Consider the following 26012-nt stretch of genomic DNA (forward strand, 5'->3'; position numbering starts at 1 on the left):
GATGGCGTTATGCGGCGATACAACTTTCTTGGGCTGGCGAAGTCTCGATGCCCATCAAGCGCCAGTCCAAGTCGCGATCGTTGGAACCATTCAAACTCGGTCCACCACCGAGTGTTGAGCCGTGTGTTTGAGTGAGCAGTGCGGCATCCTCGTGTTCACGATCTTGGACCGTTTAGACAGATCGCTTTGCTTTCCATGAACGGCAATCCTAGCGCGCGCGATGAGGGTGAATGTGTGCTTCAAAATGTCGTCCGTTGGGGTATCTTGCTGGTATCTTACTATCATGACGAAGTTTCCTCGTCGCTGTCGTTCGGGTCTACCTCGACTCCGCCCTGATCCTCCACATCTTCGGCGTCATCGTCGAAGCCCTCAAAGCCGTCCTCGTCATCCCCCTCGTCCCCCTCGTCGCTGTCCCCTTCGTCATCCTCCTCCTCACCGTCATTAGTAGCAACCGCAGCCTCTGCCTCCTCTTCCAACTCCCTCTTCCGCTTCTTGTGCGTGAACCCAAGCTTCTCATCTCGACCCTCTTCTTTACTGTCCTCCATATCAGCGGCTGGAGGTGGACTGAACCAAGGTATCTTTCCCCGCAGGAAATCATTCAACACCATCTTGGCAACACCATCCAGATCGGCTTCACCACCCCTCAAAAGCCTACCACCTTTTCGTGCGAGCAACTCGAGGAACTTGACGCTCTCTTCTATCCGTTCTTTCTCTGGCTTTTCCGAGAAGTCTTTCTCGTCGCTGGACCATCCTTTCACCTCATATGTCCGCTCCAGATGATGCCTCTTACACTTCGACAACACAGCCGGTACGTATTGCGCAGGATGCTCCACATTCTCCACTCTCACAACTCCTCGCAGCAGAATGTCCTCAGGGGTATCAACCATGGAAGGTGGCACAATACCAGGACAGTCGATCAGGTATATCCTCTTCATCAGAGTGATGTACTGCCAGACCTTGGTCTCGCCAGGTATGGGAGCCGTGGTGCACACCTTCTTCTTGCGAAGAGTGTTGATGATCGAGGATTTGCCCGTGTTCGGATAGCCGATGAAGCCAACAGAAATTTGCTTTCGCGAGCTGTGAAGAGAAGAGAATTGTCGTAAGAGCGAGATGAGCGTGCCTTTACCGAAGCTGTTTGTCATGCTTGCGTGGAAGGCGAGGGTTGGATATTCTTGAGACAATAGTTTGACCCATTTGGCCTGGAAGATCGTCAGCTTGCTTCTGGGAGATACTGACAGCCAGAAGATGTTCCAAAGGAGAGATAATTGTGTGTCCCATAACTAAGCTGTCCATCACGGGTGTATTCCGGATCGCTACTCAAACAAGACACGAAGGCTCCAAAGTGACCATGCCAAAACGGCAGAGAGTCGGTAGGAGGTGTTCGCTCTGCCAGAGTCGTAACAGATTAAGTCCACTGACGGCCAACGAGGGCTGGAAGAAACCTTGACTTGAAACTCTGGCGTGCTCAAAGGAAAAGAACGAGATCAAGACTCACCGCTACACTGGTAGGGACCAGATCGCACTTGTTCAGCAAGAAGAGCAAGTGCTTGTGGGGTGCCTCTTCGCGGATGTACTTCTCCACACTGCGACATCGTGTCCCGAGAGGATCTCGTGCGTCGAGGACGTGGATGACCACGTCTGAGCTGTCGATGACCTTGTATAGCTCGTTCCATATCCGCTTGCTTTGGCCTTTGGAAAATACCGGCTCTCTTGCCGTTGTGATCTCCCCGTCGTCAGTGACAAGCTTGTCACTGTTATCCGCCTCTTTATCTTCGCCTAGGCCAGCGAGTATCCGAGCTTCTGCTTGCCGCTCTTCATATGTGGAGTAGTCTTGAGTAGTAGCATTTGCGAGATCTTCCAGGTTTGCCACAGCTAATCGGGGTCGCTTTCGCTGTGCTTTCGGTCCAAATGTGTCGACGAACTTCTCGCTCTCGATCTTGATCTTGGCCTTGTGCTGAATCAACCCATCTTTTCGCTCTTTGTCCTTGTTGTCGTGGATCAAGCTCATGGGCAACTTGTTCTGCTTCAGCAGGTAGCTGTATGGGTCCTTGCTCTGCGCCTCAACTGCACCCCGGAAAGCGTTCAAGGCATCTTGAGAGATGACTCGGGTATTGGTGAACCATTTCCTGTTCGGCTCCACTCGAGCGACAGGTGCCTCCCTGCTCTGGTATGATGCCGCCTTGGTGATGTCTCCCCGAGCATTTCTTTGCGCCTTGCCGTCCTTGAACATGTTGAGCGACTTGACCCGTTTCGCATCGCGATAGAAGTTCTCGCCCTTGGTCCGGACGTTGCCCATGCCATCGCTCGTCTTACCCTGCCGCTCACGGCGGGTCGCTTCTTTCTTGCCGGTACCCATCTTGTCGGCGTTGGTGATTTGTTGGAGGATGTATAGTGGGAGGAAAGTCGAGACTGGAGGTCTGGCTTTTTTCGAGAAGGCGGGACGCCAAGATTTTGAACCACCAGAAAAGGAAGGTGCGGCGAGCGGAAGTGCTCGAACGTGAAGACAGCATCGAAGAAGCATTGAACCATCTTCACAGACAAAATGCCTCCAAAAACGTCAATATCATCAGCGTTGAGCTGGCGATGTCCTCAATGCACCGTCAGAACTTTCGCCTCGTCTTCGAAGCTCCTCGCCGTCGGCCCAGAACACCCCCGATACGTCAAAGTCCCTGAACCACCCCAGCAGACAGTGCCCCATAACCCTCCCGTCAAAGGAACGCTACCGATACCTCGCAATGTCTTCGCAGGTAACAGCAAAGGCCGAAGCGACGATGAAATTATTGCGCTGTCAACGCCCTCCCCGAAAAACCCGAAGAATCCTCCAAAAGGCAGCAGGGAGGAATGGAAAGCCAAGATGAGCGAGATCAGGAAGCAGAATCTGCGCGAGGGTGTCAAGAGCCTTCGAGCAAGGCAGATCTCTGATGAAAGGCATCAAAATGTGCGGCAAGCGGCCAAGCAGCGCGAGAGACAAGAGCTGCTACAGCGACCTGATCGTGAGGATGAGCGGTTGACCGCACCGAGCAACAATATGGACCTCGACGCCCTGTACAACAAGCCTATACCAGATCCCACACGAGAAGATCGCATTCGGACGAAACAGCTTAACCTTCAACGACATGAGGACATGAAACGCCAGGAACGCATGGAAGCCGTCCACTCGCTGTACATGAACGCCCGCGAATTTATCGTAACGCCGCAGCAGCTTGACAAGGCAGTGGACGCGGCATTTGGAACGCCTGAGATGCCTGTACAATTTGGCAAGTTCTCGACTGGCGTATCCAACCGCTCTATCTGGGCAGAGGGCAGGCCTGAGCGTGTGCAAGACAAGCTCAACGTGGCCAACGGCCAGGCCACGGGATTCGCAATGAGGAGCGCCAAGTCGTCGAGCGAGATCAACAAGGAACGTATCAGGAGGATTGCAGAGACGTTTACGGGTGGAAAGATTGAGAAGTCAGTGGAGTGATGAACTGTCACTGTCACTGCCACTGTGTGTGTCATATGTCACTGTGTATGTATAAGCTGTACTTTACGTGGCTTCACTCTTGTTCACAGATCACATGTTTGACACCGTGATCCACCGGCACATGATCACCTTTATTGGAGCGACTTCACGAGCTTTCAGTCCTCCAGCACATAGCGTCTACTTAAGCCCGAATGCAACAAGTTTCCATCGACCACACAACACACATCCTCACCAAGGACACGGCGAGGACAGCCTTCAACACCCTGAAATGCCGAAGGCTAACAGCATCTTCTGGTACATTATGGCCCACGACACCCCCGCGCTCTTCGCTCATGACAACGACCACGACGATGTCCGTGACACCAGCGAGGCTTTGGACCTCAGCGATATTAGCGATCCCATCACCGTCGTCGACGTTCAAGCCGAGCCACAGCATGTCCTGGTACGGGCGTCTCTCAAGGAAGAGATTTCAACCCTCACCGGACCATATCAAGTTTCTGGAAAACGACCGCCATTCTCCACGGCAGAGATGGTCGTAATGGCTATCATATGCGGCAACGAGGCATCCTACACAATAGCAAGTTCCCGCCGCTCGATTATTACGACCTACCCGTATTACAGAGACAAGGTTCTGAAGGAACTCCTCGTGAACTGGGAGTGTGAGTTTAGTGACTTTCGCCCAGTCGAGCTTGTACCGGAGCTGGTTGATACTTTTCATCGACATGACGTTCCTTTGGTTCGGTACGAGGATCCAAGCGAGCGCGATGTTCAGTACCTGGACGACGCTGAGTTCACGGTCACTCCGCAAGCAGCGCGCATCTTCCTCGAGTCACGATTATGCGACAGCCGACAAGGAGTCTTCCCCTTCTTCAAACTGCCAGCTGAGCTGCGCAACAGCATCTACGAGATGGTGCTACGTTTTCATCCATCGGGAATTGTCATTAATTCAAACACATGCAGTGCAGAGCTGCGACAGCATCCTGAAGACGAAGACTCGTATGTCGAAGAGGAGGGTGTGGTACCAAGGGACTGTGACATTGGCAATACCAATGTGATCGCTTTGCTGCAGGTGTGCAAGCAAGCATACGCCGAAGCAGCCCCAATCTTATACGGACAGAACAAGTTCACGTTCGCACACGAAGGCCTGTTGTGTCTCAACGACATGATCTCAGCCAGACAATCCCCGGCGACTCAGCACTTGGAATACGTGGAGCTTTTTCTCAGGCCATTCAAAGTTGAGGCCCGTGTTTTCGAGCGCGCAGCCCAAATGTTGGCCTCAGGCAAGAGACTCAAGTTCCTCGCTCTCGACATGCGGGACCGCGATTGGCTTGAAATGTCCAAAGTTCGGCGTCTTGACCACTATGGAAGAAAGAGCAAGTTCACAAAGGCTGGGCAAATTCCGGGTTTCCGCCATTTGGTTGAGGCAGCCGCCAACGCGGAGACATTCGAGCTCAAAGGCGGCGACGAGTCTACTAGGCTCAAGGCGCTCTTCGATGCCGAGATCGAAAAGATCGAAGCTGGCAGAGGCCAGAAAGCGCCGAAGAAGCGGGCGAAGAAGTTGAAGGGCAAGGCGACAAGCAAGTCAGCCGTGACTGTTGTGGATGATTAGTGGAACCGGCCAGTGATGGGAATGGTTAGAGGTTGACGGTTGTCTTCGAGGCTTAATGCATCACAAGACTTCTTTTTCATGGTTCCGAGGGGTTGGAAAAGCGGGCTGAGCTGGCGAGTCTTTATGAGTCTGAAGATTGTATATTAAGCCTAAAAGTCCAATCTTGTTTCCTACCCCTTTCCCGAAGTTCCTTGTTGATCGAGTCTATGTCTCTGAGTAGTGCGCACAATGGTGTTAATGGTAGGATCCTGCATTCAAGTGAGGTTCTGATGGCTAGTTGCTGTCGGACACGGCTATTGCAATCTGGAACGTAGACCGAAGATCTTTCACGTGAACGCCAAGAAGCTGTCAGGTGACTGCCTGCAAACGCGAACAGCTCGTCGCCACCAAGCGGCTTCACCTCCACCTTTTCAACACGCAATAAAAACAACTTCGGCATCAACGACGATCAGTGCACCTCGAAAAGCGGGATACAAACCAATCGCAGCACCTCAGCAAGCTCGTCGACACGGAAGGCGCATTGCACAAATCATCTACCCATCGCCGTCGCAGCCACGAAGCGATCCTAGGACATCCCACCATAAGTCCGCTGCTGGCTTCTTAGAAAGCCTTCGACATGGCCGATCCCAACGCCGCGACAGAGAAGCTGGACAACGAGGATGCGCCTCACGCTCTCCACGAGTCTCGGCGGCCTCTCAGGATAGAAATCGAGCACCTCGTCGCACCATATCTGTACGCCGCCGAGAGGCCGCCTTTTACGGCTACAACGCTCATTGCCATGGCTGTCATTTGTAGCTCCTACGAATACGTCTCCACAAAACAAATCCTCTCCTGGATTGTTCGGCGGTTCTACTATTACAAGATGTTGGCGATCGATGAATACAGCCCGGAAGTGGCTGCCTATGTCGATACTAACCAACCAACGGATCTGGAGATGCTCATTGATGGATCATATGAAGCCTTTCACTCTTATGACAACCCTCTACAAGTGCGGGAAGAGCGGACCAAGTACAAGAGTGTGTACATCTACTCCATCAAGCCGAACCACGCCCGCGTCTATCTCAGCGGTCTACTTGCACCACCATGCAAGAGCCCATTCAGACTTCTAGATTTACCTCCGGAGCTTCGCGTTCGAATCTACGAACTGGTCCTCCATTTCCATGACTCTGAAATTGTGACTCGTTGGCAGCCAGGGCACAAATTTGGGCTGAGCACTCTGTCGAGTCACATCGCCGAGAATGATGAACACTGGCACGATCAGACTATTCGTCAGAAGAATTTGGCGACATTGCCAGAAGATGTGGATGCCCTTCTTGTCAGTTGTCGTCGAGTCCGCCACGAAGCCCGGCCCATTTTCTTTGGCACTAACTGTTTCTCATTTCCACTCGAATATACCTATCTCAACTTGCAGCAATTCTACACCCAGGAGCTTGCTTTCCTCAAAAAGCTCAGCATCAGGATGAGGGGATACAGGCCCCTGTATACCCACAGATACCTGAATCAGGCAACAAAAGCCCTCGAGCAACTGACGGCCTTGGATGAGTGCACATTCTACATCGACGACACTTTTTGGGTGGATTCGGATGATGAAGACCCCGTTCTGGCGCGCTACGAAGATTTGGAAGAGTTCCGCGGCTTGGTGGCTGTCGCGGCTCGGGGGAAGAAGGTCAATGTCCACCCCGACCCAAGATACTCCTTTGTTCCACAAGGCTGCGAGCAGTTTCAAGCGTTTATCGACAAGGCGGTCATGAAGAGACGATCGTATCTGGAGACGCAAGAGAGTGATTGATGTGATATGAAGGAGGGAGAATGGCTGAAATGCTCCGGAACAGATGCCGAAGCAGTCCATTGTAGTGGACTTTATGGCACCGCAGAAAGGATGTAGAACTCGATGCCCAGACAAGAAGGAGAAATGGAAGCACTGAAAAGTGTAACGAGACGGAGCGTGTTGAAAAAGTTTTCTGGAAAACCACACCGCGATCGGTCTGCATTGATGGAATCTGCATCTTGTCGACCTGGCAGCGAACGGGCGACTCTGGCGTGGATTCCGATGCTTTCGGGCCCGGAGACTTAGAATCCTTCATCCGAAAGGGGATTCCGTCTGCGGATTGATGGACCATGAACACTTGTTCATCGTCGAACACGAAAATGGGAGAGGTGGAGAAAAGCGACTGGGTGGATTTGAGCTTGCTTGATTATGGGTTTCTTTGAGTTGTGCAGCATCGGCCCTCTCTTAAAAGGAGTTCAGGGGGTGTGGGATTGAGTGTTACAAATTCGGTTGAAAAGGGAAGTGCTCTCACTAGGTACTGATAGTACAGAGCCATCAATCAAAGTTATGGAAAGGTTTCCACTTCCGTCCCTAGCCTGTCTTTTCACATGATCGACATGAGTAAGTGAATGAGAGAGAAGCAGCTTACCTCATCTCGGAAAATCTCGGATCGACTCAGCTGTGGCGATCCTTCACACACGACTGGAAACAACAACACCTCTCGGGAAACGACATGAAATACTACATCCCACCCCAAAGCTACAAGTACAACAGCCCAAATCCCAGAATGCTACACTCCCACGACCTCCCCATATCCTCTCAACCCACCACCCCCTCCAAAAACCTCAACCACTCCCCCACCTCCTACCTCCTCCGCACGCTCTCCCGCGGTCTCGTAGACGCCCTAAACCGCCTCCCCTCCCCCTCCGCCTACGCCTTCCTCGACAAACACATGTCCCCGCACTTCGCCATGTACAACTCCGGCGGGCACGAATGCATCCTGCCGCACGTGCAATCCCGGCAGCAACAGCTCGACAACATCCTCGCGCTGCGCAAAGCCCACCCGGAGTGGAAGTTGAGGATATTCCATCTCAGCGCTGTGGTCGAGAGCGGTGGCGAGGCGGGCTGGGTGTTGTATACGAGTTTGGGGGAGGGTGGGCCGCCGGATGAGGAGTTTAATGCGCAGCAGGAGATGGTGGGGAGGTTTTCGTGGCGGAGGAGGGTGGGCGATGGGGTTTGGGAGTGTTTTATGCATGAGGGGATTCGTGGGGGTGGGGATTTTTATTCGTGATTGCTGTCTTTCGGAATGTGTGTTCGATTTGAACTATCTGCCTGCCTATACATTACGACCCTGGCGCATTATGGTACAGACGGAAAGGAACCGCTGACTTCCTTGGACGAAAGGCTACACTGTCCGCTTCTTACAAAAAGAAACCCAGGCCCAACAAGGTCAACCCGCTGATGGTCCAACCAGCAACCTCTCCCTTCGCCCCGCCATTGGTAGTCTGCTGCGGTGGTGGATACCATGGAGCAGTACCATTCGTGCCATTGGAAGGATACACTGGAACTGTTGGGTGCGTCGGCGGGATGCTTGGAGATGACGACCACGAGTCAGTGATGACTGGAGGGTATCCAGATGGCTCAGTGGGACTGTAAGGAGGGTATCCAGATGGCTCGGTGGGACTGATAGGCGGGTATCCAGATGGCGAAGGTGGCGAGGATGTCCACGAGTCTGAGGTGATGGGTGGATAGCCGCTTGGGTGAGTTGGAGACGATGAGGGTGTATCTGGGATGGCAGGGGGATAGCCAGAGGGCTCAGAGGGTTTGGATGACCAAGAATCCGAGGTCACTGGTGGGTAGCCTGAAGGCCCAGGAACTGTCGATGACCAAGAATCGGTGATGGTCGTTGGAGAGTAGGGATGCGGCAGAGGCGATGTTGGAACGCTCGTGTCCGAAGTCACTGAGCCGTATGGTGGAGGTGGAGGTGGTGGAGGCACTGCTGATGAAGTCGGCTCGTATCCCGCAGGAGAGCCAGGTGGGCTCGAAGAGCTTGGAGGCGCGGCAGAGCCAGTATTGACGACTCCGACAACGGTGGCGACAGTGGCCGCTGCACCGCATTCTTCAAGCGTATTGCCGTTCTGACAGCAGCCCTTCTCGCTGCAGTAATGGTCTGGAGGACAGACATCTACCAAGCGAGTCTCATCAGCGACCACAGGATCTGAGCCAATTTATATTGTTCATACCTCCGTTTGAGCAGCAAATGTCACCACCAGCATTGTCGAAGCAGCTCCCAGCCGGTGCGCACATCAAGAATCCTTCACCACAGGCTGTCTCGCATGGATTCGGATCACCAATTGGGTAGCTGCCGCATGGGACAGGGAAGTCGAAAGCATCCTGACGTGGGAGAAGAGCGTTTAAGCTCTGTCCTTGAAGTTTGACAGCGACGAGCGTAGCTGGCAGCGCTGCAATAGCGAGGGCGAGGATGGAACGCATTTTGATACTGTCTGGAAAAGATCAAAGCGAACGCACTGAAAAGCCGAGCAAAAGCGAGCGACAAAACGAACGTATCTGCAAAGATCAAACCCTCACCTCCACTCGCAAAGCAGACCCATCCCCAAGATATATCCTCCTCCCTCCCAGCCTCTGTAACAGCCCAATCAGGCTGAAAAAGCCGGCGGCTGTGCCTGAAAAGCTGAAAGAAAGCTCGGTGTTGCCAACCCTCTTGGCATCAGCCTCAGTGCAACAATGGCGTCCTCAGGAGACCCTCCCTTCCCAAACGTCTGGCTATGTCTCGCAGGAACGCTATAGCCATCGCGTTCCTGAAACCAGGGCGCCAGGGGAGGGGGATGTGTTGTCGGGCAGGGAGATGCCGAGGATTTGGTTGGAGGGTTGCGTTGTACGGCAGGAGGGATTCTGCGGTTTTGTTGATGCCACATGGCGGGGGCGAAGATTACCAGGAGGGTGGCGCTTCTCCATGGGGATGTCTGGGCGTTGGTATGCAGCCATGCGGAAGCCTTGGGCTTGCTTGCGTGTTATGCAGTGTTTTATTGTTTCGAGTTGCTTCTTGTCGCCACGACGACAAGCAGAGGCATTTGACTGCCGTCCACGCGAACGCTCTTCGCTCCAAGAGCTCCATGCGCGAGAATGCCATTTTGTCTCAGAAGAATGATTGACAGACGCGAGGTGGATGTATGCTACCGCCAGTAGCTGAGCGGAATGGACTAAGACCTCCTATTCACACCACCACTCATCGGTTCTGCGTCCTATAAGCTCTGCTCGTCATTTGGAACGCTTGAAAGGTCTCTTCCCGGATTGATGTGTTCGGGGTGGTCCTCTCGTAAGCACATGGTCGCTGTATTCAAACACTACTGTGTTATCCGAGCCACCAGTCCTGCGAGTCTTTCAGGTCATGGAGCCGCCCACTAATGATTGACCTGGTATTGACAGCTGTACCGTTGCGGGTCGATTGCAGTTGAGCTGGTCGATCCAATACTCTACGGTGAAGACAAGGTATCGGACTTCATCTCTGCTAGACTCATCGTTTAGTGATGTCAAGTGTCCGCAAGGCACTCTGGAAACTCCGTTGCCCAAGTGAAAGGCACCGTTTGCATGTGAAAGCCGTGCAAACGGCGCTAGTGACTCTCGGCACTTTCCGACATCCGTTTGCTTCGGCGTCTTCGCCCCTCCAGAATTTCGACATTTTCTTGCAACCCGAGCAGGATATGAAACTCAGAACTCCCTCGCCCTGTTGAGCTGCACTCGCCTTCGTGTTTTTCCGCAGTCGCCGGCGGCGCAACCTGACCATGGCGGCGCACACGACGGTCCTGGACGACCTGGACGACGAGACCGCACATCTCATCATCAAATGCCAGCTTGAGGAACTGACTCAGCTTGAGAGGGAATTCGGAGCCGGATCTGAAGGTGGCAAGGATGGTGAAGTCGCTCGTCGCTTCTACGAGGCCGAGCTGAAGGCGTATCGCGCGCTGCGTGGGTTTGCGGAAGAAGAGGCTCAAGCTCCAGACGAGGGCGACGGCGTTGACCAACAACCATCTCCACCAGCAGCAGCGCCAGATGGTGTCCCGCGGTTCGAGTGCTCGGTCTGCGACGAGCGCAATGTCTCCGACTACGACTACTCAGCACCATGCGGCCACCACTACTGCGGTGACTGTCTGTCCGACCTCTTCGCCACCTCCATGAGAGATGAGAGGTTCTATCCTCCTCGCTGCTGCAACCAGCACATCCTCTTCGAATCCGCCGGTATCTTCTTGCGAAAGGAGGTCGAGACGGAGTTTGCGGACAAGAAGGAAGAGCTGGACGACTCGAGGCGTACTTACTGCCATGTGCCGACCTGCTCGACGTATGTTCCGCAGTCTCACAAGCAAGCCGATGTCGCCCGGTGCCCGAGTTGCCAGCAGGAGACTTGCATTCTCTGTCACGGTGCCACTCATGAGGGAGACTGTCCACCAGATGAGGCTGCACAGAGCGTCATCGACACGGCAAGCCAGGAAGGATGGCAGCGCTGTTACTCCTGCCAGAGGATGGTTGAGCTCACGATCGGATGTAACCATATCACGTAAGTGCTCCGGAAAACCGCTGTCTGCTATCAGTACTGACTTGCCCTACAGATGCCACTGCCGCGCTCAGTTCTGTTACGTCTGCGGAGAACGGTGGAGGACCTGTCGCTGTCCACAGTTCCATGAGGAGCGTCTGCTTGCTCGCGCCGAGCAAGTCGCTGATCGGGAGGGTGGTAATGCAGCCGAGCTCGCGGAGCAGTTGCGACAGCATCACGAATGCCAACGAGGCGACCACGAGTACGAGCGGATTGAGGGTGGAGGCGATTGTGACGAGTGCGGCGAATACCTTCGTGTGTTCATCTGGCGATGCGAAAACTGCCACACGGACATCTGCTCGCGCTGTCGCTTTAATCTATAGGCGGCAATGCGGTCGGCGGACTGTAGAGACAAGACTGGATTGCTTCTGGTCCACCATGTGCGGTTACATTGACGGAAATCAAATGCGCACATATTGGCACCAGAGTCGGTGGGTATGTGGAGACGGGCTCAATTGAGCTAGATAGCCCAACAAACGAACGCCAGCTCTGTATTGTAAATTGCCCAGATACCACATCTGAGCATGGCTCGTTGCTCGACAGCTTATACGACAATGTCTTATTCGAGAAGATCGGTAGTGACTTGATGCTCCGAACTGGGTATGCGATGATGAGCCAGGCGGTCAGCTAGAAGTAGAATTCAACATCAGCGGCTGGCCTGTCACTCTGCATCCGAGTGTCGAGAAGGTGTTTCGAGATACCACGGGGGGCGCCTAGCTCACCACTAGTGACGCTTGAATGGGAGCTCTTGTCATTCACTTACCTGCCAAGCCTGTGACCCACCTCCCTAGAACCGCCGTACTTCTTCCGCCTGCTGTTCCCGCTTTCTGCAAGCCTTACCTTCACCAAACCTTCACTCCCTCCCTGCATAATCGCGAGCAAACCATAGAGCAGACTACCCCCGACCAACAACATCATCCAACATTCGAGCGACCATGTCCGCCATCATCGCCGAACTCGATGACATGGACGCCGCGACGGCTGACATGACCATCAAGCTGCAACTCCTCGACATCCACACGTCCGCGCAGGCCGACGGTGTCGTCGAAGATGCCGGCCAGTGGGATAATGTGATCGCCATGCAGGAGTATGAGGCCGAGCTGAGGGCTTATCGGACTCGTCGAGGTCTTCCGAGCGATGAGCTGCCTGTTCCGGAGCCGGAGAAGCCTGTCGAGGGGGAGGGAGAGGTCGAGGGGGAAATCGACGCTGGACCTGCTGCAGTGCATGATCACACTCACATCCCGCTTGGGCTGTGCCTCATTTGCTCTGACCGTCGTCCGCTTGCCGAGCTCTACGACTGCTCATGCCCGCCCGACCCAACGCCTCATCGCTGGTGCTCAAACTGCCTCGAGCAGCTCCATCGTGCAGCCCTCACCGACGAGACGCTGTACCCACCCCGCTGCTGCCAGCACATCTTCAACTTCGACCTTGTCAAGGTATATCTGACCCGCAACCTCGTCCAGGATTTCGAGGCCAAGAAGGAGGAGCTGGACGACACGAACCGCATCTACTGCCATGTTTCCACCTGCTCGGCCTACATCGGCGCCGAGCATCGCGAGGGAACGCTGGCTCACTGTCCCAATGAGCACAGGCCGACGTGCATCTTGTGCAAGAATGCAAAACATGACGGCGGGTGTGAGGAGGATACAGGTCGTCGGCAGGTGGAGGAGACGGCGGCTCAGAAAGGCTGGCAGACGTGCAGCTCCTGCAAGGCGGTCGTCGAGCTGAACGCCGGTTGCAACCACATCACGTACGTCTTCTCCGCAAGCCTTAACTCTTCTTGACAAAGTATTAACAACTTCCCAGGTGTCGTTGCCGCCACCAGTTCTGCTACATCTGCGGTGCAACCTGGAAGACATGCAACTGTCCCCAGTGGGACGAGCGTAGCCTCTTCCACCGTGCCGTCGCTGTTCTCGAGCATGAAGGTGGTGCAGCTGGAAACCAGCAGGCCATCGCCGTTATGGCCCGGGATCTTCGCCGCAACCACGGCTGTCAAGGCGATCATCGCTGGCAACGCCTGAATGGGGGGCCATTCCGCTGCGAGGGGTGCCATGACTACCTCACGAAGTTCATCTTCAGCTGTCGTACATGCCATGCGCAGAGTTGCTATCGGTGTCGGTATAATCGCAACTAAGCCTTTCGATCGATTTGACTGAGGCGAGCCTTGGGTGCTGCAATGAGTGTGTCTTATGCTGAGTCTTGGAGCTTAGGCAGCTGGCAAAATGGCGTGAAGGAACGGCGTGCATTGTTATTTCCGAGCCTCAGAGATGGTTCCCCATGTGATAGAGGCCGGCCGGAAAGGAGTTTTCGATTATTATGTGTTCAGCAATGGCAGTGGTAGAGCGCTTCCTCACCGAAGGTCTTGATGGACCAAGCGGTTAGATAGCGGAACGTCAGACTTCATCATTAATTCAAACTTCCATGATGTATTTGGAATCTGCCGGTCACGTACCTTGCTCAGGCGATGATGAAGTGAAGTCGTAATGTTGTTGTGCTGATAGAGAAGAAAAGGAGACAAGTGAAGTCAAAGTCTCTCCACATTCAAGCCCCGCCGATCGATCCCTTCCCTGCAGCTGGCTCGCAACGGTCACCACGGCTCGCAGGCAGCTCCCTGCATGCCTGATGACACTCCAATCTGCCACCTCTCTCTCCAACAACACCCTCACCTTCCAAACATCATACAATACCCACCGACCATGGACATCGCCTACGACCACATCCAAGAAGAAGCGCTCGACCCCGAGACCAACAAACCCTCCACCTCCAAAGCCCCCGCAGCCGCCTCGGAAACCCAACCGAACCTCAACGCCGAGCTCCAGGATGCTTTCAAGGCCGTGCAGTCGTCGCCATGGGGCGCGAAGCTCGGAGGATGGTTCTCGCAGGCGAGGAAGCAAGGCGAGACGTTTGTGCAGGATTTGCAGAAGGAGGCGACTGAAGCCGGGGAGCAGGCGACAAAGGGGCTTGGTGCGCTGGTTAGCAGGACGAGGGGCATGAGTTTGAATGTCAGCGCGGAGGGGCAGGTGCCTGGGGAGGAGCCTTTGCCGGTTTCTGAGGGCGAGAAGGAGAAGGGTGAGGTGGTCGCTGGGGCAGAGAAGGAGGGAGAAGAGAGGACGGAGAATCTGCCGGCGGATATTGTCAAGGAGGCTGGGAGTTTGGTCGCGAGCTTGAGGAGTACGGCTGCTGCGAAGCTGAAAGATTTGCAGAAGGCTGAGGATGCGGCTGACGAGGCCTTGCTGCGATTCGGCACGAATGTGAGGAACTTTTTGCGGGATGCGGTTACTATCAGTGCGCCCGATGATGAGGATAAGACGGAGGTTCTGTTTGAGACGCGGGAGCCTGGGAGTGGGAAGAAGGTCATTCATACTACACGTCTGGATGCGCAGCTGCACGCGATTCATACGAATAGTGGGAGCTTCACGGATGATCCGCAGGGCGAGGAGTGGAAGAAGTGGCAGGAGGAGTTTGATGCTGAGAAGCGAACGGAGGCTATTGCGACGGACTTGGAGAAGTATCAAGAACTGAGGAGGGCAATGGAGAAGCTTGTGCCGGAGAAGGTGGAGTATGGGCTGTTTTGGATGCGGTATTACTTTTTGAGGAAGGCTATTGAGGAGGAAGAGAGGCGAAGGAAGGAGGTCTTGAAAGGTATGTTACATCCTTTACATTGGATCGAGCTATCTACTGACATGATTCGAGGCGCATCAACTGAAGAAGAAGTCGCTTGGGATGATGACGACGAAGATGAAAACGACAAGTCCTCCACGCCACAGCCTCACCACAAGGCATCAGAGTCTACGACGACTCTCAACGCAACCGCAGCTTCAGCTAATCCAGATCTACTCAAGCCCAAGGAGCCCCGCCGAAGTGAAGACGAGAGCAAGTCTGTTGCCGATTCTGATGCCAGCTACGATATTGTCTCTGGCGCAACGAGTCGAGCTACAGGCAGTCCTAAGGAAGCACCGAAGAAGGCAGACGAGGACAGCGATGATGACTGGGAATAGGGGTAGTATGCTTATGATTCTTGATGATTCGTTCTTAGCAGGCTGGCGTTTGGCGGGGACTGGTGGGTTGGATGTTGGAGTTCTGAGATGCTTCGAATAGAACAGGCGATTCTCCTGCAGAACGACAGCTTAATGACCACCATCTAGTAGAAGTATTGCTCATATCACTCGGCCGATGCGAAGACGAGCTCTAGACCGCTCCAGGTCTTGGGAACGCCGGGGTTCGTGGTCGTACAAGGATCGTGCGGGCAGCGTCATCACTTGCGCTACCACTTCGATATCGGTCTGCTGATAGCAGTGAGGGATATATCTCCTTTTAGCCGCAGAAATCGCATCTCTTCTTACAGCAACAAGCTTCTATCCTCCTTGTCGCAACAGCCCAAAGCGATGATTATAAGTATAAGACGGGGATGGCTAATATTGTTAATGAAGTGATCGTTTAGACTTCAATCAAAGCTGCGCGTCAGAGTTTCACGAATTGAGTTTAACGAAGAGCGGTTCTAGCCGTCGTTTGGGTCGATCAGTCTCGTCAACAGCTCCAGGCCCATTTTACCCGCCATCTACGTAGTCGCAGCGAATCCTCTTCAACAAAATCCACCACAACATTGAACCCTTTCTTTGTGCGAATATCAGTGCATACTGACCCAGCATCACGAGACTCTCACTCAATCCCAGGACATCGACGAGTTCGCCTGTCTCACTGGGCGAAACCCTCCCCCGTCTGGCTCGTATGTCTGCGTCGTTGAGACGAGGAGCAACAACACGCACCCGCCCCCAGCACCGCGCAGCAGCCGGCGCTCGACCGAACAATGCCTTCGCCGCGATGAGACCCGCCGTCCTGACCGCCGCCCGCCTTCTGCTCCTCCCCCTCGCCTCCGCCGCGCCCCTCTCCGGCTTCTTCGACCGATCCCGCGTACACACCTTCGCTGACGACGACGCCCCCAAAGACGCCGACGACCCTTCGCTATGGATCTATCTCGCCGTCGCCATTGCGCTCGTACTCCTCGGAGGAGTCTTCGCGGGTCTGACCATTGCGTTGATGGGGCAGGATGAGACGTATTTGCAGGTCATTGCTACGTCTGGTGACGGCAGTGAGAGGAGACATGCGGAGAAGGTGTTGAAGCTGTTGAACAAGGGGAAGCATTGGGTGTTGGTTACGTTGCTGCTCAGTAATGTCATTACGAATGAGACGCTGCCGATTGTGCTGGATCGGAGTTTGGGCGGTGGATGGCCGGCGGTTGTGAGTAGTACTGTGCTGATTGGTGAGTACATATATCTACATTTCGGAGATGACAAACTTTGGATGCTAATTCTGGATAAACAGTCATCTTCGGTGAAGTCGCGCCTCAATCTGTCTGCGTACGATACGGTCTATCCATCGGTGCCTTCATGGCGCCTTGTGTCCTTGTCCTCATGTGGATTATGTGCCCTGTCGCCTGGCCTACCGCGAAGCTTCTCGACTGGCTGCTGGGTGAAGATCATGGAACCATGTATAAGAAAGCAGGTCTCAAGACGCTGGTGACATTGCACAAGACTTTGGGCACAGGTGCTGGGGAGAGATTGATGGAGGATGAGGTCACGATCATCAACAGTGTGCTCGATCTCAAAGAGAAGCCGGTGGGAGACATCATGACGCCCATGCAAGACGTCTTCACGATGAGTGCCGATACGATCCTGGACGAGCGAATGATGGACACGATCCTCTCGCAGGGCTACTCAAGAATACCCATCTATGCTCCCGAGAACCCGCGGAATTTCATTGGCATGCTGTTGGTCAAGATCTTGATCACATACGACCCCGAAGACTGCAAGCGTGTCCGCGACTTTTCTCTAGCCACCCTTCCTGAGACGGCACCTCACACCAGCTGTCTGGACATCATCAACTTCTTTCAAGAAGGCAAGAGCCACATGGTACTGGTTTCAGATTTCCCTGGTCAGGACAAGGGCGCACTTGGTGTTGTGACACTGGAAGATGTGATTGAAGAGCTAATTGGAGAGGAGATCATCGACGAAAGTGACGTGTTCGTTGATGTACACAAAGCGATCCGACGAATGGCTCCTGCGCCGAAGACACGATTCAACAGCCGGCAATGGCTGTCCTCGGAGAGGGAACGAGATCAAGCTCTGGTAGATATCGAGGATGGAAAGGAACCCAATGAAAACGAACCTCTGCTGAAGAAGGAGAGTGGAGCCGGTAGCCGAAAGTCGTCACTCGCGAATGGTCAGGCGACGTTCTTGATGCGTAGGAAGTCCAGTGCGGCGTCGGATGTTCCGCAGAATGCGCCAACTGTGCCTGTTAGAACCAGGCCTGTCGACATGAAGGAGCATCTCAAACATCTGGGACCATCGAATGCGGCGAGCCACCCTCGGCAAACGAAGTATACGTCGGTGAAGATCAAGCCGGGGGTCGGCACGATTCCTGAGAACAGAGCCACTACTAGAGGCGCGGAGATGGAGCGATCTAAAAGCAATTCGATTATGACGCCTTCGACGACTACAGCCATTGACCATGTGAGCGACAAGGCCGAAGTCAATTCGTTGAGGGGCAAGGTCGCCAGTGGTGGGGCGGCCGCCGTGTATGGGACTATGGGAACGCCAACGCAGAGTGTACGACGGATGTCGGAAGAAGTTATGAGGCCTATGAGTGCGCATGAAGCCTCGCTAGTGGCACAGGAGAACACTGGCGACGAACGGCAATCCCCTGCTGCAACGAACGGCCCAGCCGGAGATCAATCCATGGAGCCGCTGAAACTTCCGGGGAAGATGGTCGTCGGCGACACCGTGACCGAGGAGCCAGCCGCGGCAGACGGCGAAGACGACACCGTCGGCGAATTGGGAGGAGGAAGTTCATTCTCGACCGAGCGCTCTTCGAAACGCCGACTAGCCGCACGATCGGGCAGTATCACCGAAACGACCGTCGACTCCGGAGGACTGAAAAAAGTCGTCCTCGAAACCACCAGCAGCAGCGAGGAAGGCCTCGAAGACGGTACGAGAAGCCCCAAGAGCACCGGGGGCGGCGGCGGCAGGAGTCCCATGTTCTTCGGCATGACTGCGAGGAAAACGGACGAGGAAGACGAGGAAGACGAGGAGAGTAGTGGGAAAGGTGGAGAGGCTGGTGAGGGGCAGAACGGCGAGGGGAAGAGGAAGCGGAAGAAGAGGGGGAAGAGGAAGAAGGGTGGTTCGTAGTAGTTGTAGGAGGGGAGGGGAGGGGAGGGGTGATTTGTGAATTTTGGCTTTTGGCTTTTTTAGCGAATATGAATCGAAAAAGAAAGTATGTTGATTTTTATTTAACTTTTTTGTGTGATGGGGAGTTGTCGGGAGGGAAGGGAGTGGGGAGTGGGAAGTAGGCAGGGAGTAGGGAGGGAGAAAGCGATGTATGTATATGTATACGTATACGAGAAGATGTATATCATATCAGGCAACAACGAGGGAAAAGGAACACCGTGAGGATCAGAGCTTTCTTTTGCTTTTTTAGGTGGTCGTCTCTTACTCCCCCGACGTAGGCGACGCTCGTTTCGTTGATTCTTGTGCTCCCGTCGTCTGAGGATGCGGTTTCTTGATTGGTGCTAGGCTGCGGGTGGTCTTGTGATTCTTGGCGTTGGCGTTGACAGTTGGTGAGCTGGCTGTGGGCGGGAGTGGATGGGAAAGGGGTGGCAGCACCTCCGCGCTTCTGGATAGATGATTTGGAGTTTGTGATGCTTTTGGGAGATGTAATGATTTGGAGATGGTGGATGTAGATAGAGTGGTGGTTTGCGTTGCAGCTGTGGCTTGGGCATCCTCGTTCACATCTTTAATCGCTGATTTGGCGTCACGGATACGGCTTTGCAGACAATGGGGGCACTGGCTCTGGCCCCAACGCTAAATTTATGGAAAAATATGGGAAGTTCGTGTGAGGTGGGTTTTATGATGAAGATGAAGATGTAACTGCATCGACAGTTGCTGCGGTACTACCGCAGCAAGTGCGCTCAACCGACGAGCGTGGAGCGGAGGAAGATCTCGCATCCAGGAGACATCGTATCAGCTGGAAATCAAGGAGGTGCTTTGCGTGCGAATCACCCAAGTCCATGGACAGCCCGAGAAAATCGTTAGAACCCTGACGAGCGGGTGTGACCCTCATGTTCAAGCCATCTATACCTAAGTAGAGAATCTGTTAGGTATGAACACTTCCATCATTGCAGCGCGTTCACCCGCAGAGTATAAAGTTTAAAACTGGACGAGTTCGTTAGGGTGAGCAGGCTGATGCCGCGGGCTCGATGTTGGTGTTTCTTGATTCTTCATTCGTGGCGTCACGTAGGATGTGGTGGCGTGTTTTGCGCTTATTGGAGCGTGTCTGTGGGACTGCTTTGATGCTGATGCCCGGGATCAGTATAGAGCTCTTATGGTCACTTCTCGCGTCCTTGGCTGCGAAGATTGCAGCCCGCGACTTCTAAGCCAAGACATGCGCGCCTGGTGGCTTGTAGACCACAACTTCGACAGCTTGCTCGAGATTTTCGACGGTCGTGCTGTTGTGGAGTCTGCTGGTCTTGCAGTTCGATAGGTATCATCGATAGCCGCGTTTGTGAGCTTGATTGCTTCCACTTTGTTTAGGAGCGGAGCTGTGTGGAAGACGCTACAAGATGCTTGCGGTCTACGTGCAATTCGATGGTGAGGTGCTACCGCCGTGCGGATCGTGAGCGCGGGAGGGGTCATGCTTTTAGAGCATTTGATCAGCGCTAGCTTTCATGCGATTTGTGCTCTGGTTGCTACTCGCGAAGTTTGTTTGCTTTTTGAATTTGATAGCTGGCAGTTCTCGCGTCGTTTTGAGGTGCTGTCATAGTCAATATAAAGGTACAGAACGAATGCACACCGGGTTTCATATACCGTGTCTGTTTCGTAGTCATTTTGGCTTTCTCCCGGCGATGGTAGCTTAACCTCCAATCCTGACGTATCCATGGAAGGTCCAAGTGAACGAGGCTGGCAGCCTTGTGTTCTATGAACAGTATGATGCATTGTTCCAAGGCAAAAGTATCTCTCACCATCCATCATCTCTTCTCAATGCTTCTATACTAATTCACTTAGGCAGCCACCAACAGAGCGCTTTCGCGGAGTGGTGGACAGCTCAAACCTCGCGTTCATTCACCTGCATCTCGTGATCGTGACAGGTCTTGGCATTGATGTCTGTGCTCACGCTAAGGATTTAAGCTTTCCGTCGCAACACACTTCGCGACGAGACCTCCGCACGCAGGCACAAACAAGTCGCAAATCATCCGAGTCGCAACTCTTTTTCGTCGCAGCTCTTCTCGGCCGCAGCCTCGAGTGTTCTTGCGATTCGCACATCTGGCGACTGGATCGAGCGACCCTTGCGACCCTTGACTGCGCTCAAGCCGCTTACTCGACTTTCTGCCCTGCTATTCCGACAACCAGCTAGCGAGTTCGAGTCAAAGCGTCTCATTTGTCTCTTCTCGGTCGACTGTCTTGTCCGTCGCCTCGACACATCGAGGTTCTCTCGCACGCCTTGCGACTTGGGACAGCGACCACAATTTCAGACTGTACGACAAGTCTTCGGCCGTGGTTGCTTCTCAGGTTCCGCCGATCTTCGCCTCGACTTGTTGCGACACACCGAGCTCCAAGTCCTTAAACATCGCCGTCCCCGCCAAGGGGCTACCTTCTCATTCAAGATCTTCTTAACGGCTCCTTTCGTCGCCTCGAGACGCCTCTCGCTGGTGCTTCTCGAAACTCCCGCACGAGGTCCCGCGTGTGGCCTTCGACCGTTACTTCGGGCCTAGATCGACTTGTGAAGCGCACACACCATAGCTACTTCATGAGTGGCACTATCTCAAGATCGTCGCATTGATTTGCACTACCCCGAGTGCTTGCACGCCTCTTCATTGACATCCAAATTGTCCAATCGAACGAGACTGGCATATATTGTTCGTTGACGGAAGTACATACTCTGCATGCGCGATTGGAACGCCCCACGCTGGATGCTACTGCTCCCTTGCCACTCTGCCCCGGCTACCAAATTGAGTCACCTAGTTGCCGTTTGATGTTCAAGACGTTGATCAAGGATCAAGATGTCCAGGAAGCGCGGGCTCGATGATGTCTTTTCGGGCCCCGAGAGCGCTGATGACAACCTCTCGCATGACGACGGCCGAGCCACGAAGAAAGCCAAGCTCGACATAACAGCTGAGTTGCAAGCGGACCAGAGCAGGATTCACAAACCCATCACCTACCATCATCCGATTCTCGCCAAGCTTGCACCCATACTAGCAGGTGGCCTGCCAGCAGACAAGATACGCGATGCCATCAAGTCTGAGCTAGTCCCAGCCTCCAAGCCGAAAGAGAACAACACCATAAAGCTGGAGTGTATTCATTGTAAAGAAGTAGAGAACTATGAAGTGAAATCACCACCAACCGGCAAAGCGCCTTGGCACTGCACGCTTTACCTGCAGACTTCAAGTTCAGCTCAGAGAACGACACCCTTGCTGAGGATATTGCAAGCAACGGGCATTGAGGGCGACTCTTGCAACCCTTCACGCTATGACTGGTCACCCACAGATGCCAATTCGAGTGAGCTGGCCGCGCAAACATCACCGAGTGCGGGGTCAACGACCTCAGACAAGAGAGGCTCAGAGTCAAAGCCAAGCCAAGACACAGAAGTGAGAGCGGGGAATGGTAGACTAGGCTTTCTCAAATACGCGCCTCCAATGCGTTTTGTCGGCGATTACGCGAAGGCATGGTCTTTTATTGCCGGGTCTGCTTTTCAGAATCACCCTTTGGCGAACATTTTTTCAACGTTTGCATCAGACAAGACAGAGGTGGACATGGAGATGCTCAAGACAATGACGCGGCCGCAGAAGCATCAAGTCTATGCATGTTCAAAGTCGATGATGAATGGTATTGACCGTGCTATGAAGGACCTTAGCAATGTGTCCAGAAACGTGGAAACAAACAAGAGAATTGTGGCCAATTATGACTTCGCGTGGATTGAGAGATCTCATCTGATTCCAGAAGAGGCAGACGAGCACACTCGCACGGCAAACACGGCAGGACTTGTCCTGCAGAGCACGCCTCACAACGACTGGGCGACCAAGCTGCGTGTTGCAAAAGTGGGGCCCATCCCAGGAGTAGAAGGTACTGGGAATTTCCGTGCATGGTGGACATTCACATTCAGCGGAAGAAAGCTGGAAGATGCCTCAAAGTGGTGGGATATGGCCAACTTCCGTGAACTGCTGAAAGTTACCAGTGAGATCGATCAGTCATCAGAGTCGGGCGCCGTGTACTTCAAAGGAGATACCATGAAGGGAGGCTATATCAGAGTCGTCTCTGAAGTCGTCTCTTACGGCGTAGCCATGGCTCCCGCCGAGGGCACAATGATGCCAGAGAGTAAGGTCTTCTTGAAAGCGTGCGAGATGAGGCTTGATAGGCAGCGCCACCAACAGTACGAGCAAGACGTCATTGCCAGTGGCACATCGCTTCAAGACTTCAAATCTATGGTTGAGAACCAGCAGGCAGCCACCCAATCTGGCAAGGCCCCTGTGGCCAGTCCTCAAGCGCCTCCCTCCTCGCAGCTACAACTTGAGCCCGTCTCCGAGCCCGAAGCCTCTACCACACTATCAGAAGCTCCTACTGAACGCGGAGAAGACCAAGATGCACTATCCTTAGTCGATCCGAATTCAGCGGCCGCTTTGGCTGAGGCTCAAGGCCAGCACCTCGCAACTCCTGAGACTCACCAAGATCGACGACAGCGGCTCTCCGAGCCACCATCATGGCGGACCGGACAGTTGCAAGAGTCTCCACCTGATGCACGTTGCGAGGATCTCTCCAAAGACAGTATGTCACCGACACCGCCTGCGAGGGGGACTGGGTTTGCCTTGGGACTGCCTGATCTTCGTTTCTCGATCGCTCATGATAACAAACACGAGGACGAGAAGCAGTCTCGTAAGAATATTGAGCCAGGTTCCGACAAGAAGCAATCTCGAGAGTCAGGTCGCACAAACTTGACCGCTAAGCTTCAAGAGATGGCGTGGCCAAGGTCGTGAGGGTGGATACCCAAGGAGATGGGTCCAAGGACCGAACACTTGTGGGAGAATAGCACACTTTGGCACGGGAAAAGCTTGTTGACGGTGCAGTCCCAACCATCTGTTCCGTTTCAAATGTCTAGCGAGGACTGTGTGCAGTAGCATGAAATAGACAAAGAAGACAGAATGATGACTCAACTAATCCATGTCCCCGCATTGTCTTCAATTTCCAGACTTCAAAGAGGTACCGCAAGCGGCGTTGTTGAAGCGTCCTATCTATTTTCACCGTATAAAGAACCAAGATATTGTTGGAATACTTTGCGGTATCCTTGCAATCCTCTGCAATCTTCCAAGCCGGCATTAACGCAGTCCTTCACCTTGGAACCAGCAATGGCTATGTTCATACGACCGATAGCAACGTTCTTGACATCAGTCTTGGGCCCAAATGCCTATACCACAGGTTCGGAGGCCTCCAGCCAAGCCTCATCTTCAGAACTGGCTGATTCACCAACTCAGGCTTGGTACGACGCCAGGCAGACTGCCTCTCCTTCTCCAAAAGGCTTGCGGAACGTACCGTCAGCTGCAGCTCGGGAAGACGACTTTTTGCAGGGTCGGAAGACGACGGAGTTGCATGGAACGTCTACCAACAGAAAGACGCGGGAGCTGCAGGAGCCATCAAAATTTGTGGCTGCTTTGCAGCGAGCTGCAGAGCTGTGGAGCGTTCTTTGCGCAGTTGATACCGAGGCGGACGACCTCGAACTCGAGACTAGACAGGAAATTTCCGAGTTTGATTTACAAACCGTAGAGGTTCGTTGTTTTGGTCGATATGAATAACATTTTGCATCCTACGAGGTGGAGGCCCACGCTGATGCATTGAGTAGTTCACGAGGCTTTCCGTGAAACGCGGCGGCGAATTTTTGGACTTCAGGCTCAGATCTCTCGCGCACGACATCAAGACTATGAAAGATGATCTTGAGGGTGGCGACAGTCGACTGGCAAGACTTCATCGCGCGAGGACCAAGAAGACTCAGGTTGCAGCTGACCTGAAGGACATCATCTCACGGATCCTGCAAGCTAGTCAACTCCATATCGACGCAAGTCGTAGCACAGGGTACATCGGCAACCTCAAGGTCACCGTCGCATTTTGCCAGAGAATGATCAAAGTTAGAGAATGTGCATACCAATTGGAAGAGCTGAGGATTCAACAGGATGCCGCTCTGAGACATTATGCGAGTATCTTGCGCCTCGCTGACGCTGCGAAGGCCGCCAAAAATACGAGCGCTGACTCCCAGCAGCCAGTGCAAGGAGATGGGCGAAGTATCAAAGACATCGAAGCATCGAGAATTGCAGCGAAAAGCGAGTTCGAGGCCAGCAAATCTCTTTTAGAGATTCGCAACGCCAATCAACTAGACAGACGAGACAAATGGCTGGGTAATATTTTCATTTCGGCGCTTCGGGACAGCCAGCTGCTCAGCTCAATGTGCATGGGTCCGTAATTCCCCATGCCGTCACCTGTATCTTCCACAGGAGATCTTTCACCGCTGAGACAGAACTTCGAACCTGCCAACACGCAGACCCAGATATATCATCCGCTCCAAGAAGAGTTCCTCGTGAGGAGAACAGAGTTGGAAAGACATATCAATCGACTAGAGGAATTCAAAATGCAGCATCATCTGGAGCATGTGAGGTGGCTTTACACGTATAGAGAATCGAACGAAGACGACTGGCAGGCTGAGACTCGGCGAAGATATGGAAAGCCATATGACGACTGGTGCGTTGACGGACAGTGTTACATCGACGCGGCACGTCAGGAGCTGAACAACGCGATGAACCGACTGGTCGAAGCGGGCATTGTAGTCCCTCCAAGTCCTGCTTTTGAAGAAGAAGAAGAAAATCCGCCTCCCAGCACCACCCTCCGACGACGAATCCGAAAGCACCAACGTGGAGTTTCTCGAGGAGACCTTGATCCCCTGCCAGCTACGCCCCCACCGATTCCTACAGGAAGCTCCGTCCGCGACCTCCAGAGCAACGATTCTCACGGTTTTCCATTCAAGGACGTCATAGAGGAGATGAAGAAGAAGTGGCACCCACAACAACAGGATTTACGCCTCCAAACGATGAAGGAGCGGCGGAGGAAAGGACGAGAAGTGTGGGTAGGGAGAATGAAGTACTCTAAAAGGGGCTGGAATCTTAAAAGCCCAACGGCAGACAGGAACAAGGCCGCGTCTAAGACATATCCCCATGAGTGAAGCTGTGAAGTAGAAAAAATTCGTAGACAGATGAAACAAACGTTTGAGGACCAAGCCCGGGTGCACGAACATCAGCATCAAAGGTAGAAGCACATCTACGTACCAGGGCTTAGCATAGGATGAGGACGGAGAATAGAGAGCTTTGAGGAGTGCAGAGACGCTTGCGGGTGATGCCAAAAGGTTCGAGACGATAGAAGCAACCACGACTAAATAACTTGATAAGGCCTGGAGAGCAGAAGCGAAATTTCGAAGAAGAATTCCATGTGGGCTGCTTTTATGGACTCCCGGAACGCATAGAGCATACAAATTTCGAAGT

At 53.7% G+C, this 26012-nt stretch overlaps 12 protein-coding genes across 12 annotated transcripts; 10 read left to right on the top strand and 2 right to left on the bottom strand.

Moving 5' to 3' along the window:
* Positions 1-281: 281 nt before the first annotated feature.
* On the bottom strand, positions 282-2356 carry M409DRAFT_60255 (uncharacterized protein; the record flags this gene model as incomplete). Its single annotated transcript, XM_033814404.1, has 2 exons — positions 282-1199; positions 1496-2356. The coding sequence occupies 2 exons, from the start codon at positions 2354-2356 to the stop codon at positions 282-284; spliced, it is 1779 nt and encodes a 592-aa protein (XP_033661038.1).
* Positions 2357-2542: 186 nt separating this feature from the next.
* Positions 2543-3463, top strand: M409DRAFT_29445 (uncharacterized protein; the record flags this gene model as incomplete). The annotated part of the gene is made up of 1 exon (XM_033809468.1): positions 2543-3463. The coding sequence occupies one exon, from the start codon at positions 2543-2545 to the stop codon at positions 3461-3463; it is 921 nt and encodes a 306-aa protein (XP_033661039.1).
* Positions 3464-3731: 268 nt separating this feature from the next.
* Positions 3732-5072, top strand: M409DRAFT_29446 (uncharacterized protein; the record flags this gene model as incomplete). The annotated part of the gene is made up of 1 exon (XM_033809469.1): positions 3732-5072. The coding sequence occupies one exon, from the start codon at positions 3732-3734 to the stop codon at positions 5070-5072; it is 1341 nt and encodes a 446-aa protein (XP_033661040.1).
* A 616-nt stretch (positions 5073-5688) lies between these two features.
* M409DRAFT_29447 (uncharacterized protein) lies at positions 5689-6861 on the top strand (the record flags this gene model as incomplete). Its single annotated transcript, XM_033809470.1, has 1 exon — positions 5689-6861. The coding sequence occupies one exon, from the start codon at positions 5689-5691 to the stop codon at positions 6859-6861; it is 1173 nt and encodes a 390-aa protein (XP_033661041.1).
* Positions 6862-7573: 712 nt separating this feature from the next.
* On the top strand, positions 7574-8131 carry M409DRAFT_29448 (uncharacterized protein; the record flags this gene model as incomplete). The annotated part of the gene is made up of 1 exon (XM_033809471.1): positions 7574-8131. One exon carries the CDS (start codon positions 7574-7576, stop codon positions 8129-8131), a length of 558 nt encoding a protein of 185 aa, XP_033661042.1.
* A 130-nt stretch (positions 8132-8261) lies between these two features.
* Positions 8262-9333, bottom strand: M409DRAFT_60258 (uncharacterized protein; the record flags this gene model as incomplete). The annotated part of the gene is made up of 2 exons (XM_033814405.1): positions 8262-9058; positions 9108-9333. 2 exons carry the CDS (start codon positions 9331-9333, stop codon positions 8262-8264), a joined length of 1023 nt encoding a protein of 340 aa, XP_033661043.1.
* Positions 9334-10643: 1310 nt separating this feature from the next.
* On the top strand, positions 10644-11772 carry M409DRAFT_29450 (uncharacterized protein; the record flags this gene model as incomplete). Its single annotated transcript, XM_033809472.1, has 2 exons — positions 10644-11413; positions 11466-11772. The coding sequence occupies 2 exons, from the start codon at positions 10644-10646 to the stop codon at positions 11770-11772; spliced, it is 1077 nt and encodes a 358-aa protein (XP_033661044.1).
* Positions 11773-12384: 612 nt separating this feature from the next.
* On the top strand, positions 12385-13470 carry M409DRAFT_29451 (uncharacterized protein; the record flags this gene model as incomplete). Its single annotated transcript, XM_033809473.1, has 2 exons — positions 12385-13199; positions 13275-13470. 2 exons carry the CDS (start codon positions 12385-12387, stop codon positions 13468-13470), a joined length of 1011 nt encoding a protein of 336 aa, XP_033661045.1.
* Positions 13471-14145: 675 nt separating this feature from the next.
* M409DRAFT_29452 (uncharacterized protein) lies at positions 14146-15447 on the top strand (the record flags this gene model as incomplete). Its single annotated transcript, XM_033809474.1, has 2 exons — positions 14146-15091; positions 15143-15447. 2 exons carry the CDS (start codon positions 14146-14148, stop codon positions 15445-15447), a joined length of 1251 nt encoding a protein of 416 aa, XP_033661046.1.
* Positions 15448-16270: 823 nt separating this feature from the next.
* On the top strand, positions 16271-18633 carry M409DRAFT_29453 (uncharacterized protein; the record flags this gene model as incomplete). The annotated part of the gene is made up of 2 exons (XM_033809475.1): positions 16271-16709; positions 16772-18633. The coding sequence occupies 2 exons, from the start codon at positions 16271-16273 to the stop codon at positions 18631-18633; spliced, it is 2301 nt and encodes a 766-aa protein (XP_033661047.1).
* A 2867-nt stretch (positions 18634-21500) lies between these two features.
* On the top strand, positions 21501-23468 carry M409DRAFT_60262 (uncharacterized protein; the record flags this gene model as incomplete). Its single annotated transcript, XM_033814406.1, has 1 exon — positions 21501-23468. One exon carries the CDS (start codon positions 21501-21503, stop codon positions 23466-23468), a length of 1968 nt encoding a protein of 655 aa, XP_033661048.1.
* A 369-nt stretch (positions 23469-23837) lies between these two features.
* Positions 23838-25696, top strand: M409DRAFT_60263 (uncharacterized protein; the record flags this gene model as incomplete). The annotated part of the gene is made up of 3 exons (XM_033814407.1): positions 23838-24254; positions 24329-24935; positions 24975-25696. The coding sequence occupies 3 exons, from the start codon at positions 23838-23840 to the stop codon at positions 25694-25696; spliced, it is 1746 nt and encodes a 581-aa protein (XP_033661049.1).
* Positions 25697-26012: the final 316 nt, after the last annotated feature.

The sequence above is a fragment of the Zasmidium cellare genome (genome assembly GCF_010093935.1).
Source record: "Zasmidium cellare ATCC 36951 unplaced genomic scaffold M409scaffold_51, whole genome shotgun sequence".
NCBI classification, from domain to species: domain Eukaryota; kingdom Fungi; phylum Ascomycota; class Dothideomycetes; order Mycosphaerellales; family Mycosphaerellaceae; genus Zasmidium; species Zasmidium cellare.